The following is a 16,159-nucleotide window of genomic DNA, read 5'->3' as shown; positions in this document are numbered from 1 at the left end:
ACACAAAATACATTGTTGCCGATTGATGTTTGAACTGGCTTATAAAGGAAACAGATTGTTCTAACTCTGAGAAACAGGCAGACAGCTGGACCACCATATACTGAAGGAAATGAGAGCTCTCTCTTGGCTTATTTAAACCCTATTTATTATAGTCTCAAAATTCTGATGTCAAGCAGGGGTTTAAGGTAAGGGGCAGGAGGTTTAGAGGGGATTTGAGAAAAAAAAATTTCACCCAGAGGGTGGCTGGAATATGGATCGCACTGCCTGAAGGGGTGGTAGAGGCAGGAACCCTCACAACATTGAAGAAGTACTTAGATGAGCACTTGAAACGCCATAGCATACAAGGCTATGGGCCAAGTGCTGGAAAATGGGATTAGAATAGTTTAGTTTAGAGATACAGCACTGAAACAGGCCCTTCGGACCACCGAGTCTGTGCCGACCATCAACCACCCATTTATACTAATCCTACACTAATCCCATATTCCTACCACATCCCCACATTTCCCTACCACCTACCTATACTAGGGGCAATTTATAATGGCCAATTTACCTACCAACCTGCAAGTCATTTGGCTTGTGGGAGGAAACCGGAGCACCCGGAGAAAACCCACGCAGACACAGGGAGAACTTGCAAACTCCACACAGGCAGTTCCCAGAATTGAACCCGGGTCGCTGGAGCTGTGAGGCTGCGGTGCTAACCACTGTGCCGCCCTAGATGCTTGATGGCCGGCACCGACACGATGGGCCGAAGGGCCTGTTTCTGTGCTGTATAACTATGACTCCAAATTGATAGTCTGGTCAGATGGGCAGAAAAGTGGCAAATGGAATTCAACCTGGCGAAGTGTGAGGTGATGCATTTGGGGAGGTCAAACAAGGCAAAGGAATATACGATTAATGGGAATAACAGACACAATAGACAGAAGTAAAAGCAAAATACTGCGGATGCTGGAAATCTGAAACAAAAACAAGAAATGCTGCAATCACTCAGCAGGTCTGGCAGCATCTGTGGAAAGAGAAGCAGAGTTAACGTTTCGGGTCAGTGACCCTTCTTCGGAACTGACAAATATTAGAAAAGTCACAGATTATAAACAAGTGAGGTGGGGGTGGGGCAAGAGATAACAAAGGAGAAGGTGCAGATTGGACCAGGCCACATAGCTGACCAAAAGGTCACGGAGAACAGGCAAACAATATGTTAACGGTGTGTTGAAAGACAAAGCATTAGTACAGATTTGGTGTGAATACACTGAATATTGACAGAAGGGCAGTTTCTGTGCCGTATAACTCTATGACTCTAAGCCAGATTACTTTCTTAAAAGAAATAACCAAATTCCTTTAGCTACTGAACTGTAATTGTTGAAATTCATCACTGGAAAAGAAGAGCATCAAGTCAACTGCTGAACTAGACTATGGACGGTTCTACTGTTGAAGAACCCTTTGTTTTTCCATCGGATGGCTGTGAGGACTTCAAGCAACTTTGGACTATTCCATATTGGAAGATTTCACTTTGGCAGGAGCGTAAATATTGCAAGGACTCTAATTTTTTTCTATTTTAAATGTTGTTTATATCCTAGCAGTGTTTAAGAATTTAGTTTTTCCAATTAAACAGTTAATTTGTTGATCTAAAGACACCTGGTTTGGTTAGCCTCATTCAGGGGTTAATAGATGGTACAATTTGGCTGTGTCTTTCTTTAATTTGGAAAGTTTAAAATGATATGTTAGGCAATCTGTGAAGGGATGGGACTGAATCAACGGTGCATTTCTCCGTTTATTTTGATTGGTAGCTTTGACTTGAGCGGTCGGTCGTAACAATATTGATATAGAACATTACAGCGCAGTACAGGCCCTTCAGCCCTCGATGTTGCGCCGACCTGTGAAACCATCTGACCTACACTATTCCATTTTCATCCATATGTCTATCCAATGACCACTTAAATGCCCTTAAAGTTGGCAAGTCTACTACTGTTGCAGGCAGGGCGTTCCACGCCCCTACTACTCTCTGTGTAAAGAAACTACCTCTCACATCTGTCCTATATCTATCACCCCTCAACTTAAAGCTATGTCCCCTCGTGTTTGCCATCACCATCCGAGGAAAAAGGCTCTCACTATCCACCCTGTCCAACCCTCTGATTATCTTATATGTCTCTATTAAGTCACCTCTTCTCCTCCTTCTCTCTAACGAAAACAACCTCAAGTCCCTCAGCCTTTCCTCGTAAGACCTTCCCTCCATACCAGGCAACATCCTAGTAAATATCCTCTGCACCTTTCCCAAAGCTTCCACATCCTTCCTATAATGCGGTGACCAGAACTGCACGCAATACTCCAGGTGCGGCCGCACCAGAGTTCTGTACAGCTGCAGCATGACCTCGTGGCTCCTAAACTCGACCCCCCTACTAATAAAAGCTAACACACCATATGCCTTCTTAACAGCTCTATTAACCTGGGTGGCAACTTTCAGGGATTTATGTACCTGGACACCAAGATCTCTCTGCTCATCAACACTACCAAGAATCTTCCCATTAGCCCAGTATTCTGCAATCCTGTTACTCCTTCCGAAGTGAATCACCTCACACTTTTCCGCATTAAACTCCATTTGCCATCTCTCAGCCCAGCTCTGCAGCCTATCTATGACCCTCTGTAACCTACAACATTCTTTGGCACTATCCACAACTCCACCGACCTTCGTGTCATCCGCAAATTTACTAACCCACCCTTCTACACCCTCATCCAGGTCATTTATAAAAATGACAAACAGCAGTGGTCCCAAAACAGATCCTTGCGGTACACCACTAGTAACTAAACTCCAGGATGAACATTTACCATCAACCACCACCCTCTGTCTTCTTTCAGCTAGCCAATTTCTGGTACTGAACCATGTGGAACCCCACTAGAACATACGAATTAGGAGCAGGAGTAGGCCACTCAGCTCCTCGAACCTGCTCCACCATTCAACAAGATCATGGCAGATCTGATTGTAACCTCAACTCCACATTCTCGCCTACCCTCGATAACCTTTCTCCCCCTTGCTTATCAAGAAACTATCTACCTCTGCCTTAAAAATATTCAGAGACCCTGCTTCCACTGCCTTTTGAGGAAGAGAATTCCAAAGGCTCACGACCCTCAGAGAAAAAATTTCTCCTAATTTCTGTCTTAAATGAGTGACCCCTTATTTTTAAATAGTGACCTCTAGTTCTAGATTCTCCCACAAGAGGAAACATCCGTTCCACATCCACCCTATCAGTATCTTATATGTTTCATTCAAGTCGCCTCTTACTCTTCTAAACTCCAGCGGATACAAGATTAGCCTGTCCAACCTTTCCTCATAAGGCAACCTGCCCATTCCAGGTATTAGTGTAATAAAACTTCTCTGAACTGCCACCAATGATTTACACCCTTCCTTAAATAAAGAGACCAATACTGCACACAGTACTCCAGATGTAGTCTCACCAATGTCCTGTATAACTGAAGCATAACCTCCCTACCTTTGTAATCAATTTCCCTCAGCTATCCAGTCACAAAAATAATTATTGACCATTACCCTTTGCTTTAGCTGATGACCCTTCCTGCATATGTGGTTATCCAGGACACGAGAAGTGTACTGGATTTGCCACTGGACATGCCCTGTCATGCCTTTATTTGTTCGAGTATTAATTGACTGCACGGAAATAAACTTAAGACTTAAATAAATAAGGATTCATCAGCTGCTCCCTGGTCAGCTGCTTCCTTTGTGCTTTATAGGGAGTTAAATTAACTGTTTGACTTAACTCTTATCGATATATCTCAGATTTTAATTTACTGAAAAATTCGGAATCTTTTATTATCATTATCCTTTGTTCTATAACTTTATCTCCTAGATCTGATTGATTAATTAAACACTGACTGTTTTTAGATGATAAATCAAACTGACTTTAGTTTTATGCTAATTAATTGATCTAGTCTTACTTTATAGTTGATTAATGCAGAAATCAGATTTGCACACAGTTCTCTTGCTGTTGGGGAGGGGACAGGGAGGGGGAGTCTAATTAGTGTTATAGCATAATTCCCCTGCTCTTACACGCTAGGCCTTGGCTAGTAAAGGAACATATCCCGTGTGCCTTCTTGACCACCTTATCTATCTGTCCTGCTACCTGCAGGAATCTGTGGACATGCATTTCAAGGTCCTTCTTATCCTCTCCACTTTTCAGGATCCTACCACTCATTGTGCATTCCATTTCCTTCTTTTTCCTTCCCAAATGCATTAGCTCACACTTCTCCAGGTTGAATTCCATTTGCCACTTTGCTGCCCATTTGACCAGTCCATTGATATCCTCCTGCATTCTATAGCTTTATTCCTCACTGTCAACCACACAACCAATTTTTCCATCATCTGCAAACTTCTAAATCATGGCCCCTATATTTAAGTCTAAACCATTGATATATATACCACAAAAAGCAAACGGCCGAGTGCTGAGCCCTGTGGAAACCCAACTGGAAACCAGGCTTCCAGTCAGGATTCAGTCCTGGACATGATTAACAGCAGCAATAACAGCAGAATCCAAACCCTGCAATATCTTGTGAACTCGCTGGTGTCTCAGCAGGTTGTTTGACTGAGCAAATCCCTTCCCACATGCAGAGCAGGTGAATGGCCTCTCCCCCGTGTGAACTCGCTGGTGTGCCAGCAGATTCCTTTTACTTTTAAATCTTTTATCACAGACAGAACATTTGAAAGGTCTCTTATCAGTGTGAACAAGTTGGTGTTCAGTGAGATGGTATGGCTGAGTGAATCCTTTCCCACAAATGGAGCAAGTGAACGGTCTCTCCCCAGTGTGAACTCGCTGGTGTACCAGAAGGTGGGATAATCGAGTGAATCCCTTCTGGCAGATGGAGCAGGTGAATGGCCTCTCCCCAGTGTGAATACGTTGATGTTTCAGCAAATCCTTTTTGCTTTTAAATCTCGTCTCACAGTCGGAACATTTAAAAGGTCTCTTATCACTATGAACAAGTTGGTGTGTCAGAAGATGGGATAAACAAGTGAAACTCTTCGTACACATGGAACATGTGAATGGCCTCTCCCCAGTGTGAGTGCGTTGGTGGTTCAGTAAATCCTTTTTTCTTTTAAATCTCTTCTCACAGTCAAAACACTGAAAAGGTTTGTTATCAGAGTGAACAAGTTGGTGTCTCAAGAGGTGGGATGACTGAGTGAATCCTTCCCCACACACGGAACAAGTGAATGGCCTCTCCCCAGTGTGAGTGCGTTGGTGTGTCAATAGATCCTTTGTGCTTTTAAAGCTCTTCTCACAGTCAGAACATTTAAACGGTCTCTTATCAGAGTGAACCCGCTGGTGTGTCCGGAGAGTTGATAAAGCTTTAAATCCCTTCCCACATTCAAGGCAGGTGAAAGGCCTCTCGCCAGTATGAATTCTCTGGTGTGTAGAGAGGCTGGATGACTGTGTGAATCCCTTACCACAAACTGAGCAGGTGAATGGTCTCTCCCCAGTGTGACTACGTCGATGAGTTTCCAGTTCAGATGGGTAAGTGAATCCCTTCCCACAGTCCGCACATTTCCACGGTTTCTCCGTGGTGTGGGTATCCTTGTGTTTCTGCATGTTGGATGATCAGTTGAAGCCTCGTCTACAAACAGAAAGTGTACAGTTTATCTACGCTGTGAATGGTGTGAATTTTTTCAGGCTATCTAACTGGTTAAAGCTCTTTCCACAGTCAACGCAGTACAACACACTCACTCAGGTTTGTGTGTCTCGGTACTTTTCCAGTCACACTGATGTTTGAAATCTTTTCCCACAGACAGAATAGACAAATATTTCTCCTTCCACATTCAAAGGCCAATGATGTTCAAGTCCTGATAAATCATATGACTGATAGATCTTGATGTGATATTTGACTTTCCTGTCTCCAAATCCTCCTCTTCTAATATCCTGTAAAAGGAGTTTACAAAAGTCATCATTGTCAGTAGAGGATAGAAATTCAGAACAGACAATTCTAATTTATCTGGAACATGTTTTCCTCTCTTGTTCCACCAAAGCTGTAAATTCCTGTCCCACACACTCTCCCTCCTCCCTGTACTGAAATCCAAACCCATTACACCATCTGCACCATTTCTTTCCTCCACTGCCAGTTTTCTCTCTCCCTCCCTCTGCCTGGGTTCAGTTCTCCAGCCCCTGTTTGCAGAGTGAGAATAAAATCAATGAGTCAATGATTTTATCTCCTGGTCACTGGGACCCTGAAGCCCCGCCCACTCTGTGTCGTCACCACAATGGCCACGCATGCACTCTGCTTCCCACTCAACCATGATGGCGGCCGTGATCCTGGACCTGTTCCTGGGAAAAAGCCCTGGAGCTGCAAACGGCTAGCAGCCTAGACCAGGTGTCGCTGAATCCTCTCCGCTCACCCGCCGGCTCCATTCCTCCCTTGCGCCCCGCCAACTCTCACCCGCTGCAAAAGCGTCTCGAGCACACACAGCTTTGATCACATTGACACTGCGCATGCTCCAGATACAGTCCAGCACTGCGCCTGCGCCCTGGGCTCTTGCAGTCTGACTGGGCTCCAGCAATAAGTACACTGTGGATCATTGATTGCAAAGGCCATTTAAAATCTCGAGGGAATAATAGTGTAGCCAGAAAGGAAACGCAGTGGATTTTGTGTAGATGAATTGTCAAAAGGTGTTTGAGAAGGTGCCGGGCAGGACGCTTGTTGACAAAATTATGGGATGATTGGACAAATTTAGTTTAGATGGAGTTTGCAATAAGGTGATGGAAAGCGATTATGCATTTACCGGTGGAACCTGTGGACTGAACTTGCAAGGTAGGGCTGACACAGATAAAACAGGAGAGAAAAGGATCCTCAGTGCCCCCATCTTCTGGAATAACCTGTAAACGGACTCGTGAATTGTGATTCCGGATTATTCCCACTCTGTTCAATTTTTCTTCTGTATCCTTGTCTTCTGATTTATGTCAACAAATGTATGAAGATTTTAATCGTTAAGGGAAATGGTGCATAGTTTTACTAAGACAATGTAGGAACATGATGCAACAATGCACAGACAATTCAAGGGCTGGTTTATTGGAATAACTGGGCAGATGGGATGTCACCATTAGAAAAAAGCGAGTCCTTGGTTTCAATAAATGAACTGGCAGAAGGGTTAGGACAGGTTAGGGATAGGGTTAATACTGTCAGCATTCAGAACAGCATAGACTATAAAGGAACAACCCACCTCAAAGACAATCTCTTGCAGAATGTATGGAGGGAATGTGCAGAATCAGGTTCAAAGGGGTTAAATGACATATGTTTTCTATATCAGACAATCAAATTAAAATCTGGAACTCAGCTGGGGATATGGATTGGTGTTAGGTGGGAAGATTTGGATCAGTGTATTACTCCAGGAAAACTTGCAATCAGAGTGACATTATTTCCAAACTGATTCCTCTGATAACGGCATTGCCATCGGTTGGGTAAGATCGATGGAAAGATTTAAAGTGGAGATCATAGACGTATTGGAAGATGATGTACACAGGAATTTGTGAATTATCCGAGGAGATTAATGAAGGGAAAGGAAGGGATCTAGAAAGCACCAAACACTTCATGTGTTCCGGGAGAAGTGGGGCCTGGTTGTATTGGTGCTAGGTTTTACACAGCACACGGTCAGCCTGTGGTTTCACCCTGGATGAAAAATCTTTTAATTGTACCATTCAAATCACTCAATGGGATTCTCAGAGGACCAACATCGTCTGCTCGGAGAGAGGAAGGTTTGTAATGCAGCTAATTAGAATCAGCACAAACACACACGGGGACATTTCTTGTTCCATCCGATGCACAACACTTTGCCTCACACCAACCAGCTTGAGTAAAATTGGGATAAAGAATCGGTGGCTGCAAGGGCCACAATGTTAGAGAAATTCAAGTGAACATTTATTAATGGGCAAATATACATTAATTAATGATGACAGGAGGGGGGAAAAAATTATGAACATACGAATTAGGAGCAGGAGTAGGCCACTCGACCCCTCGAGCCTGCTCCGCCATTCAAAAAGTTCATGGCTGAACTGATTACTCCACATTTCCACCTACCCCCGATTACCTTCCACTCCATTGCTTATCAAGAATCTATCTACCTCAGCCTTAAAAATATTCAAAGACTCTGCTTCCACTGCATTTTGAGGAAGAGAATTCCAAAGACTCAGGACCCTCAGAGAAAAAATTTCTCCTAACCTCTGTCTTAAATGGGCGACCCCTTATTTTTAAACAGTGACCCCTCGTTCGAGATTCTCCCACAAGGGGAAACATCCTTTCCACATCCACCCTGTCAAGACCCCTCAGGATCTTAAATGTCTCAATCAAGTCGTTTAATCAAGAGTTTAACCTAATTTGGCAGGGGGAGGGGACGCAGACTCCTAGCAGAATAGGGACACAGCTAAACACAGGAAAGCAAACAGGTCAGAGGGAATACAGCGGAAGTAAGTTTCAAGGGAGTAAGAACAGGATTGAAGGCCTCTACTTTAATGCCAGGAGTTTTACAGGTAAAACGGATGAGTTAAGGGCAAGGATTGACACGTGGAATTGTGATATAGTAGCCATCACGGAGACATGGTTGAGGGAGGGGCAGGATTGGCAGCTCAATATCCCGGGATATAGAATCTTCAGGCGAGACAGAGGAGGGGGTAAAAGAGGAGGGGGCATTGCAATATTAGTTAAGGAGTCAGTTACTGCAGTAAGGAGAGATGATATCTTGGAGGGGGCATCAAATGAAGCTTTATGGGTAGAGTTTAGGAATAAAAAAGGACCAGCCACATTGTTAGGTGTTTATTATAGACCCCCAGATAGTCAGCGGGAAATTGAGGAGCAAATATGTGCGCAATTCGCAGAGGTGTGTAAAAATAATAATAGGGTAATTATATTAGGTGATTTCAACTTTCCCAACATTAATTGGGATAGTCATTGTGTTAAGGAGTGGAGTTCTTAAAATGTATACAGGAGAACTTTTTAGCTCAATATGTACAGGATCCAACGAGGGAGGGTGCAGTGCTGGACCTAATTCTGGGGGATGAAGCCGGACCGGTGGTTGATGTGTTGGTGGGGGTGCATTTTGGTGATAGTGACCACAACATGGTACAATTTAAGCTTGTTATGGAGAAAGAAATAGACAAGTTGCAAAAAAATGTTTTGGATTGGGGGAGAGCGAATTTTAGTAAAATAAGGCAGGATCTGGCCAAGGTAGACGGGAAAGAATTACTTGTCGGTAAATCTACTGACGAGCAGTGGGAGGCATTCATAAAGGAAATGGGGAGGGTACAGGCCCAACATGTTCCCTCTAGGGTAACAGGTAGGAGCAACAAGCCCAGAGAACCATGGATGACCAGAAATTGTCACTAGTATAGGTAGGTGGTAGGGAAATATAGGGACAGGTGGGGATGTTTGGTAGGAATATGGGATTAGTGTAGGATTAGTATAAATGGGTGGTTGATGTTCGGCACAGACTCGGTGGGCCGAAGGGCCTGTTTCAGTGCTGTATCTCTAATCATAATCATAATCATAAACATTCAGGGTATGATGAGAAGGAAAAGAGAGGCTTTTAGCAAATACAAGGAGAGCAAATCAACGGAAGCATTAGTGGAGTACAGAAAGTGTAGGATGGAGCTTAAGAAAGCAATTAGGAGAGCAAAGAGGGGATATGAGAAAGCTCTGGCTGGTAAAAGTAGGGAAAATCCCAAGATATTCTATAAGTATATCAATGGGAAGAGGATAACCAGTGAAAGAGTAGGACCCATTAGGGACCAAGGGGGAAATCTGTGGGTGGAGCCAGAGGACATTGGTAGGGTGTTGAATGAATACTTCACATCTGTCTTCACCCAAGAGAAAGAGGATGTAGATATGGAACTCAGAGAGAGAGACTGTGAAGTTCTTGAGCAAATTGTCATAGGGAGTGACAAGGTATTGGAGGTTTTGGCAGGCTTAAAAGTAGACAAATATCCAGGTCCGGATGATTTGTGTCCCAGGATGCTGTGGGAGGTGAGGGTGGAGATTGCAGGGGCTCTGGCCCTAATTTTTAATTCCTCTCTGGCCACGGGGGAGGTGCCAGAGAACTGGAGAACAGCTCATGTGGTCCCACTATTTAAGAAAGGTTGTAGAGATAAGCCAGGGAACTATAGACCAATGAGTCTCACATCAGTGGTAGGGAAACTATTGGAGAAAATTCTGAAGGAGAGAATCTATCTCCACTTGGAGAGGCAAAATTTGATTAGGAATAGTCAGCATGGCTTTGTCAGAGGGAGGTCATGCCTAACAAATTTGATTGAATTTTTTGAGCATGTGAACAGGTGTGTAGATGAGGGTAGAGCAGTTGATGTAGTTTACATGGATTTCAGCAAAGCCTTTGACAAGGTCCCACATGGGAGACTTATCAAGAAAGCAAATGCACATGGGATACAGGGTAACTTGATAAGGTGGATTCAAAATTGGCTTAGCTGTAGGAGACGGAGAGTGATGACAGACGGCTGTTTTAGTGACTGGAAGCCAATATCCAGTGGCGTCCAGAGGGATCTGTGCTGGGTCCCCTACTGTTTGTCATTTATATAAATGACATAGATGACGATGTGGGGGGTAGAATCAATAAGTTCGCGGATGACACAAAGATTGGCCGAGTGGTTACCAGTGAGGTTGAGTGTCTTGGGTTACAGGAAGATATAGACGGGATGGTCAAATGGGCAGAAAAGTGGCAGATGGAATTTAACCCTGAAAAGTGTGAGGTGATACACTTGGGAAGGAGTAATGTGACACGGAAGTATTCAATGAATGACCTGACACTGGGAGGTTCCGAGGAACAAAGGGACCTTGGCGTGTTTGTCCATAGATCTCTGAAGGCAGAAGGGCAGGTTAATAGGGTGGTGAAAAAGGCATATGGGACACTTGCCTTTATCAATCGAGGCAGAGATTACAAAAGCAGGGAGGTCATGTTGGAGTTGTATAGAACTTTGGTGAGGCCATATTAGTTAAGAAGTCTGGAGTACTGTGTGCAGTTCTGGTCGCCACATTATAGGAAGGACGTGATTGCACTGGAGGAGGTGCAGAGGCGATTCACCAGGATGGTGCCTGGGATGGAACATTTAAACAATGAAGAGAGGTTGGATAGGCTTGGGTTGTTTTCGCTGGAGCAGAGAAGTCTGAGGGGTGACCTGATCGAGGTGTACAGGATTATGAGGGGCATGGATAGGGTGGATAGGGAGCAGCTGTTCCCCTTAGTTGAAGGGTCAGTTACGAGGGGACATAAGTTTAAGGTGAGGGGCAGGAGGTTTAAGGGGGATTTGAGGAAGAACTTTTTTACCCAGAGGGTGGTGACGGTCTGGAATGCACTGCCTGGGAGGGTGGTAGAGGCGGGTTGCCTCACATCCTTTAAAAAGTACCTGGATGAGCACTTGGCACGTCATAACATTCAAGGCTATGGGCCAAGTGCTGGCAAATGGGATTAGGTAGACAGATCAGGTGTCTTTAATACATTGGTGCAGACTCGATGGGCCTCTTCTGCACTGTATTATTCTGTGATTCCTTGATTCTAAATTCCAGTGGATATGTGCCTAGCCTGTCCAACCTTTCTTCATTAGACAGTCCACCATTCCAGGTATTAGTCTAGTAAACCTTCATTGTACTGCCTCAAATGCATTTACATCCTTCCTTAAATAAGGAGACCAGTACTGTATATAGTACTCCAGATGTGGTCTCAATGCCCTGTATAGTTGAAGCATAACCTCCCTACTTTTGTATTCAATTCCCCTCACGATAATTGATAACATTCTATTAGCTTTCCTAATTATGTGCTGTACCTGCATACTAACCTTTTGTGATTCATGCACTAGGACACCCAGATCCCTCTGCATCTCAGAGCTCTGCAATTTCTCACCATTTAGATAATATGCTTTTTTATTCTTCCTGCCAAAGTGGACAATTTCACACTTTCCCACATTATACTCCATTTGCCAGGTCTTTGCCCGCTCACTTAACATGTCTATATCCCTTTGTAGCCTCCTTACATCCTCTTCACAAGTTACTTTCCTACCTACCTTTGTGCCATCAGCAAATTTAGCAACCATGCATTCAGTCCCTTCTTCTAAGTTATTTATATAAATTGTAAAAAGTTGAGGCCCCAGATCCCTGTGGCACACCACTCATTACATCTTGCCAACCGGAAAATGACCCATTTATGCCTTCTCTCTGTTTCCTGTTAGCTAACCAATCTTCTATCTATGCCAATATGTTACCCCCTACACCATGAGCTTTTATTTTCTGCAATAACCATTGATGTGGCACCTTATCAAAAGCATTCTGGAAATTAAGTACAATACATCCACTGGTTCCCCTTTATCCACAGCACATGTAACTCCCTCAAAGAACTCCAGTAAATTGGTTAAACATGATTTCCCTTTCACAAAACCATGTTGATTCTGCCTGATTACCTTGAATTTTTCTAAAAGCCCTGCTATAACATCTTTAATAATCACTTCAAACATTTTCCTAAGAAAGATGTTAAGCTAACTGGCCTGTAGTTTCCTGCTTTCTGTCTCTCTCCCTTTTTGAATATTCGCTATTTTCCAATCTAAAGGAACCCTCCCTGAATCTAGGGAATTATGGAAAATTAAAACTAACGCATCAACTATCTCACTAACTAGTTCTTTTCAGACCCTAGGATGAAGTCCATCAGGACCCGGGGACTTGTCAGCCCGCAGCTCCAACAATTTGTTTGGTACCATTTTCCTGCTGATTGTAATTTTCTTGAGTTCCTCTCTCCCTTCCATTTCCTGACTTACAGCTAATATTGGGATGTTACTTGTATCCTCAATAGTGAAGACCGATGCAAAATATCTGTTCAATTCATCTGCCATCTCCTTATTATCCATTATTAATTCCCCAGATTCACTTTTTATAGGACCAACGCTCACTTTGTTAACTCTTTTCTTTTTTAAATATCTATAGAAACTCCTACTGTCTTTATATTTCTAGCTAGCTTTCTCTCGTCTCTAATTTTACCTTCCTTATCAATCTTTTAGTCATCCTTTGCTGTTTTTTATATTCTGTCCAACCTTCTGACCTGCCTCCCATCTTTGCGCAATTATAGGCTTTTTCTTTAAGTTTGGTACTACTTTTAATTGTTTTAGTTAACCATGGATGACGGTACCATCCTTGGAATTTTTCTTTCTCGTTGAAATGTATCTATTCTGCGTATTCTGAAATATCCCCTTAAATGTCTGCCACTGCATCTCTACTGACCTATCCCTTAACCTGATTTGCCAGTTCACTTTAGCTAGCTCCGCTTTCATGCCCTCATAATTGCCCTTATTTAAGTTTAAAACACTAGTCTTGGAACCACTCTTCTCTCCCTCAAACTGAATGTAAAATTTTATGCAGCGAGTGGTATGGATCTGGAATGCACTGCATGAGAGTGTGATGGAGGCAGGTTCAATCGAAGCTTTCAAGGGGGAATTGGGCTGTTATCTGAAAAGGAAGAACATGCAGGGTTATGGGGAGAATGGGGGGATTGGCACGAGGTAAGTTGCTCTGTCGGAGCGCCAGCACAGACACAATGGGCCGAATGGCCTCCTGTGCTGCAGCAATACTGTGATTGCTCTCCAGGAACTGTCAGAAGTTTTCATCTTCCAATTCCATCCCTTTGAACCTTAAATCTATATTGAACAACATCTGGGACAGAGGCAACAACAAAAATGAAAACATTGAGCGGTTTATTATCACCATGGGTGATCAGCCCTGGTGGGAAAGAGTATACATTACAGGACAACATCCCGAGGTAATTACAGCCTCAGCTTTTCTCTTGGTATTCCAGATGATGCTAATTACTTTTATATTTGATGGTCTGTTTGATGAATAGAATTCTAAGATAGGTTACAAGGAGAAATAGAAATAGAGATAAGCTTTGAGGCTACAAAAGGAAGAATCTTTTAGAGCCGCGAGGTGGGAAATGAAGAGAGAGGTGGCACGGCAGCGCAGTGGTTAGCTCCGCGGCCTCACAGTTCCAGCGACCTGAGTTTGGTTCTGGGTACTGCCTGTGTGGAGTTTGCAAGTTCTCTCTGTGACCGTGTGGGTTTCTGCCGGGTGCTCTGGTTTCCTCCCACAGCCAAAGACTTGCAGGTTGATAGGTAAATTGGCCATTGTAAATTGCTCCTAGTGTAGGTAGGTCATAGGAGAATTGAGGGAAGGTGGGGATGTGGTAGGGAATATGGGATTAATGTAGGATTAGTATAATATGGGTGGTTGATGGTTGGCACAGACTCAGTGGGCCGAAGGGCCTGTTTCAGTGTTGTATCTCTCTATGACTCTAGGTGGGCCAGGCAGAGAAGACCTGAATAACCTGAGGAAGGTTGAACAGATTGGTCCTATACCCTTTGGAATTTAGATGGATGAAAGATATAAGATCCTGAGGGGACTTAATAGAGTGGAAACAGGGAGGATGTTTCCTTTTGTGGGGGAGACAAGAATTAGGGAACACAGTTAAAGAATAAGAGATGAGGAGAACGTTTTTCTGGAAGGATCGTTAGTCTGTGGAATTCTCTTCCCCTGAAAGCAGTGGAGGCTGGGTTATTGAAAATATGCAAGGTTGAGTGAGATGGATTTTTGATTGATAAGGGAGTCAATGGTCATGGGGGCCGAGTTGAATCCACAACCGGATCAGCCATGATCATATTGAATGACGGCACCGGCGTGAAGGGCCAAATGGCCTACTGCTGCTCCTAAGTCCTATGTTCCTGTTTCTAATAACTTTATTCAACATTTCTCAATAGTTAAGACGCTTACACACATTAAAGTTAAGAATCCGCAGGTTCAAAGAGGTCCGATTGATTGAAACCTGTGAACAGACGTTAATAGATTAATGATCTGAAAGGACAGACACGATATGTTTTCGGCACCAAGCCAGAGGCTCAGAAGATGGATTGAATACAAACTTATCAGAAAGAGATGAGATATTCAGGGACAAACTGTGAGAATTACTATTGCACTGATTGACTAAAGAGGATGACATCATTCACAAGATGATTTAATGAGTTAACGTGTTCCATTTTAATAAAAAAATCTAACCCAGAATGTTAACATGTTATCATCAGGTTAAGAAATGAATGTTCCCCCAATCATTTCAGAGGAGCCCAGCGCGCAGGCGTAGTGCTGGACTGTATCTAGAGCATGCGCAGTGTCACTGTGATCAGAGCTGTGCGAGTGCACTTGCCTTGCAGCGGGTGAGAGTCGGAGTGGTGCTGGGGAGGAATGGAGCCGGTGAGTGGGAGGCTTCAGAAACACTTGGTGCAGGCCGCAAGCCCCGAATAACAACTTCCAGGTACCGCGTTAACAGCTCCGGGACTTTTTCCCGGTAACGGCCGCCATCTTGGTTGAGCGATGTGCAGTGCGCATGTGCTGCCATCTTGGTGACGACACAGAGTGGGCAGGGCTTCAGAGTCCCAGTGTCAAGTAGAGAAAATCATTGATTTATTGGCCGGAATTTTATGCGCCCCCAAAGAGCGGGCTGTTAGCGGGCGAAAAAGGCAGGTGGGCAGCCGAGGCCTCAGGCAAGCTGCTTGACGTCCTGGGAGGTGACCCTCCTGATCGGGTACCCTGTGCCCAACAGAGGGCCGCCCCCGCTGCCCCAACCACTCCCAATGCCCAACACGGCCCCCACCCCATGAATCGAGCCACGCCTCGCCGGGGCCCGACTGATCACCCCCAGCGAGGCCCCATTCCCATTCCCCATTTTCCAGGGCTCGCCAACATCTTCAGTTTTCAGCTGGGATGCAATCCTAGCAGTGGCCACACTCCCAGTAAAGCTGTTGGGATTGTGAGTTGCCGTCCCAATTGGCCGGCGGTTCCATTAGGCAGGGCTTCCTGCCTCAATGAGTTAGGAAGTCCCACCGAGACCAGTTAAGAGCCTGGGGACCATAAAATCCAATCCGGATCCCCAGGCCCAGTAGAGGCAGGATTGCCACCAACTTTTCAGTCAGTGGACAGCTCCCCTCCAGTCACCGTAAAATTCCGTCCATTGATTTTATTCTCACTCTGCACACGGGCTGGAGAACTGAACCCAGTCAGAGTAGAGGGAGGGAACAAAACTGGCAGTGGAGGAAAGAAATGGTGTAGATGGTGTGATGGGTTTGGATTTCAGCACAGGGAGGAGGGAGAGTGT

General features: G+C 44.4%; 2 protein-coding genes across 7 annotated transcripts in view; one reads left to right on the top strand and one right to left on the bottom strand.

Annotated features, from left to right (window-relative positions):
• Positions 1-714: 714 nt before the first annotated feature.
• LOC137381544 (zinc finger protein 91-like) overlaps positions 715-16,159 on the bottom strand; it is a 93,039-nt gene continuing 77,594 nt past the window's right edge. The window contains exons 21-26 of the mRNA XM_068054240.1: positions 15,212-15,403; positions 7,827-7,860; positions 6,767-6,934; positions 6,383-6,552; positions 5,781-5,909; positions 715-5,591 (exon numbers count right to left, since the gene is read on the bottom strand). Coding sequence (XP_067910341.1) covers positions 4,491-5,591; positions 5,781-5,909; positions 6,383-6,552; positions 6,767-6,934; positions 7,827-7,860; positions 15,212-15,403 — 1,794 coding nt within the window. The 3' untranslated portion in view covers positions 715-4,490. The remainder of the gene's footprint in view (positions 5,592-5,780; positions 5,910-6,382; positions 6,553-6,766; positions 6,935-7,826; positions 7,861-15,211; positions 15,404-16,159) is intronic.
• LOC137381325 (zinc finger protein 84-like) overlaps positions 6,572-16,159 on the top strand; it is a 28,786-nt gene continuing 19,198 nt past the window's right edge. The window contains exon 1 of one of the 6 annotated variants that reach the window (XM_068053723.1): positions 6,572-6,795. The gene's annotated coding sequence lies outside the window, so the exon portion shown is untranslated. Of the gene's footprint in view, positions 6,796-6,835; positions 7,737-15,172; positions 15,320-15,429; positions 15,451-15,791; positions 15,815-16,159 lie in introns of those variants that run through there. The other 5 variants (XM_068053722.1, XM_068053721.1, XM_068053720.1 and 2 more) reach the window with 5 other exon arrangements.

The sequence above is a fragment of the Heterodontus francisci genome, chromosome 22 (assembly GCF_036365525.1).
Source record: "Heterodontus francisci isolate sHetFra1 chromosome 22, sHetFra1.hap1, whole genome shotgun sequence".
NCBI lineage: Eukaryota > Metazoa > Chordata > Chondrichthyes > Heterodontiformes > Heterodontidae > Heterodontus > Heterodontus francisci.
The sequence above is the reverse complement of the archived record's forward strand: the minus strand, read 5'-3'. Positions and strand labels throughout refer to the sequence as shown.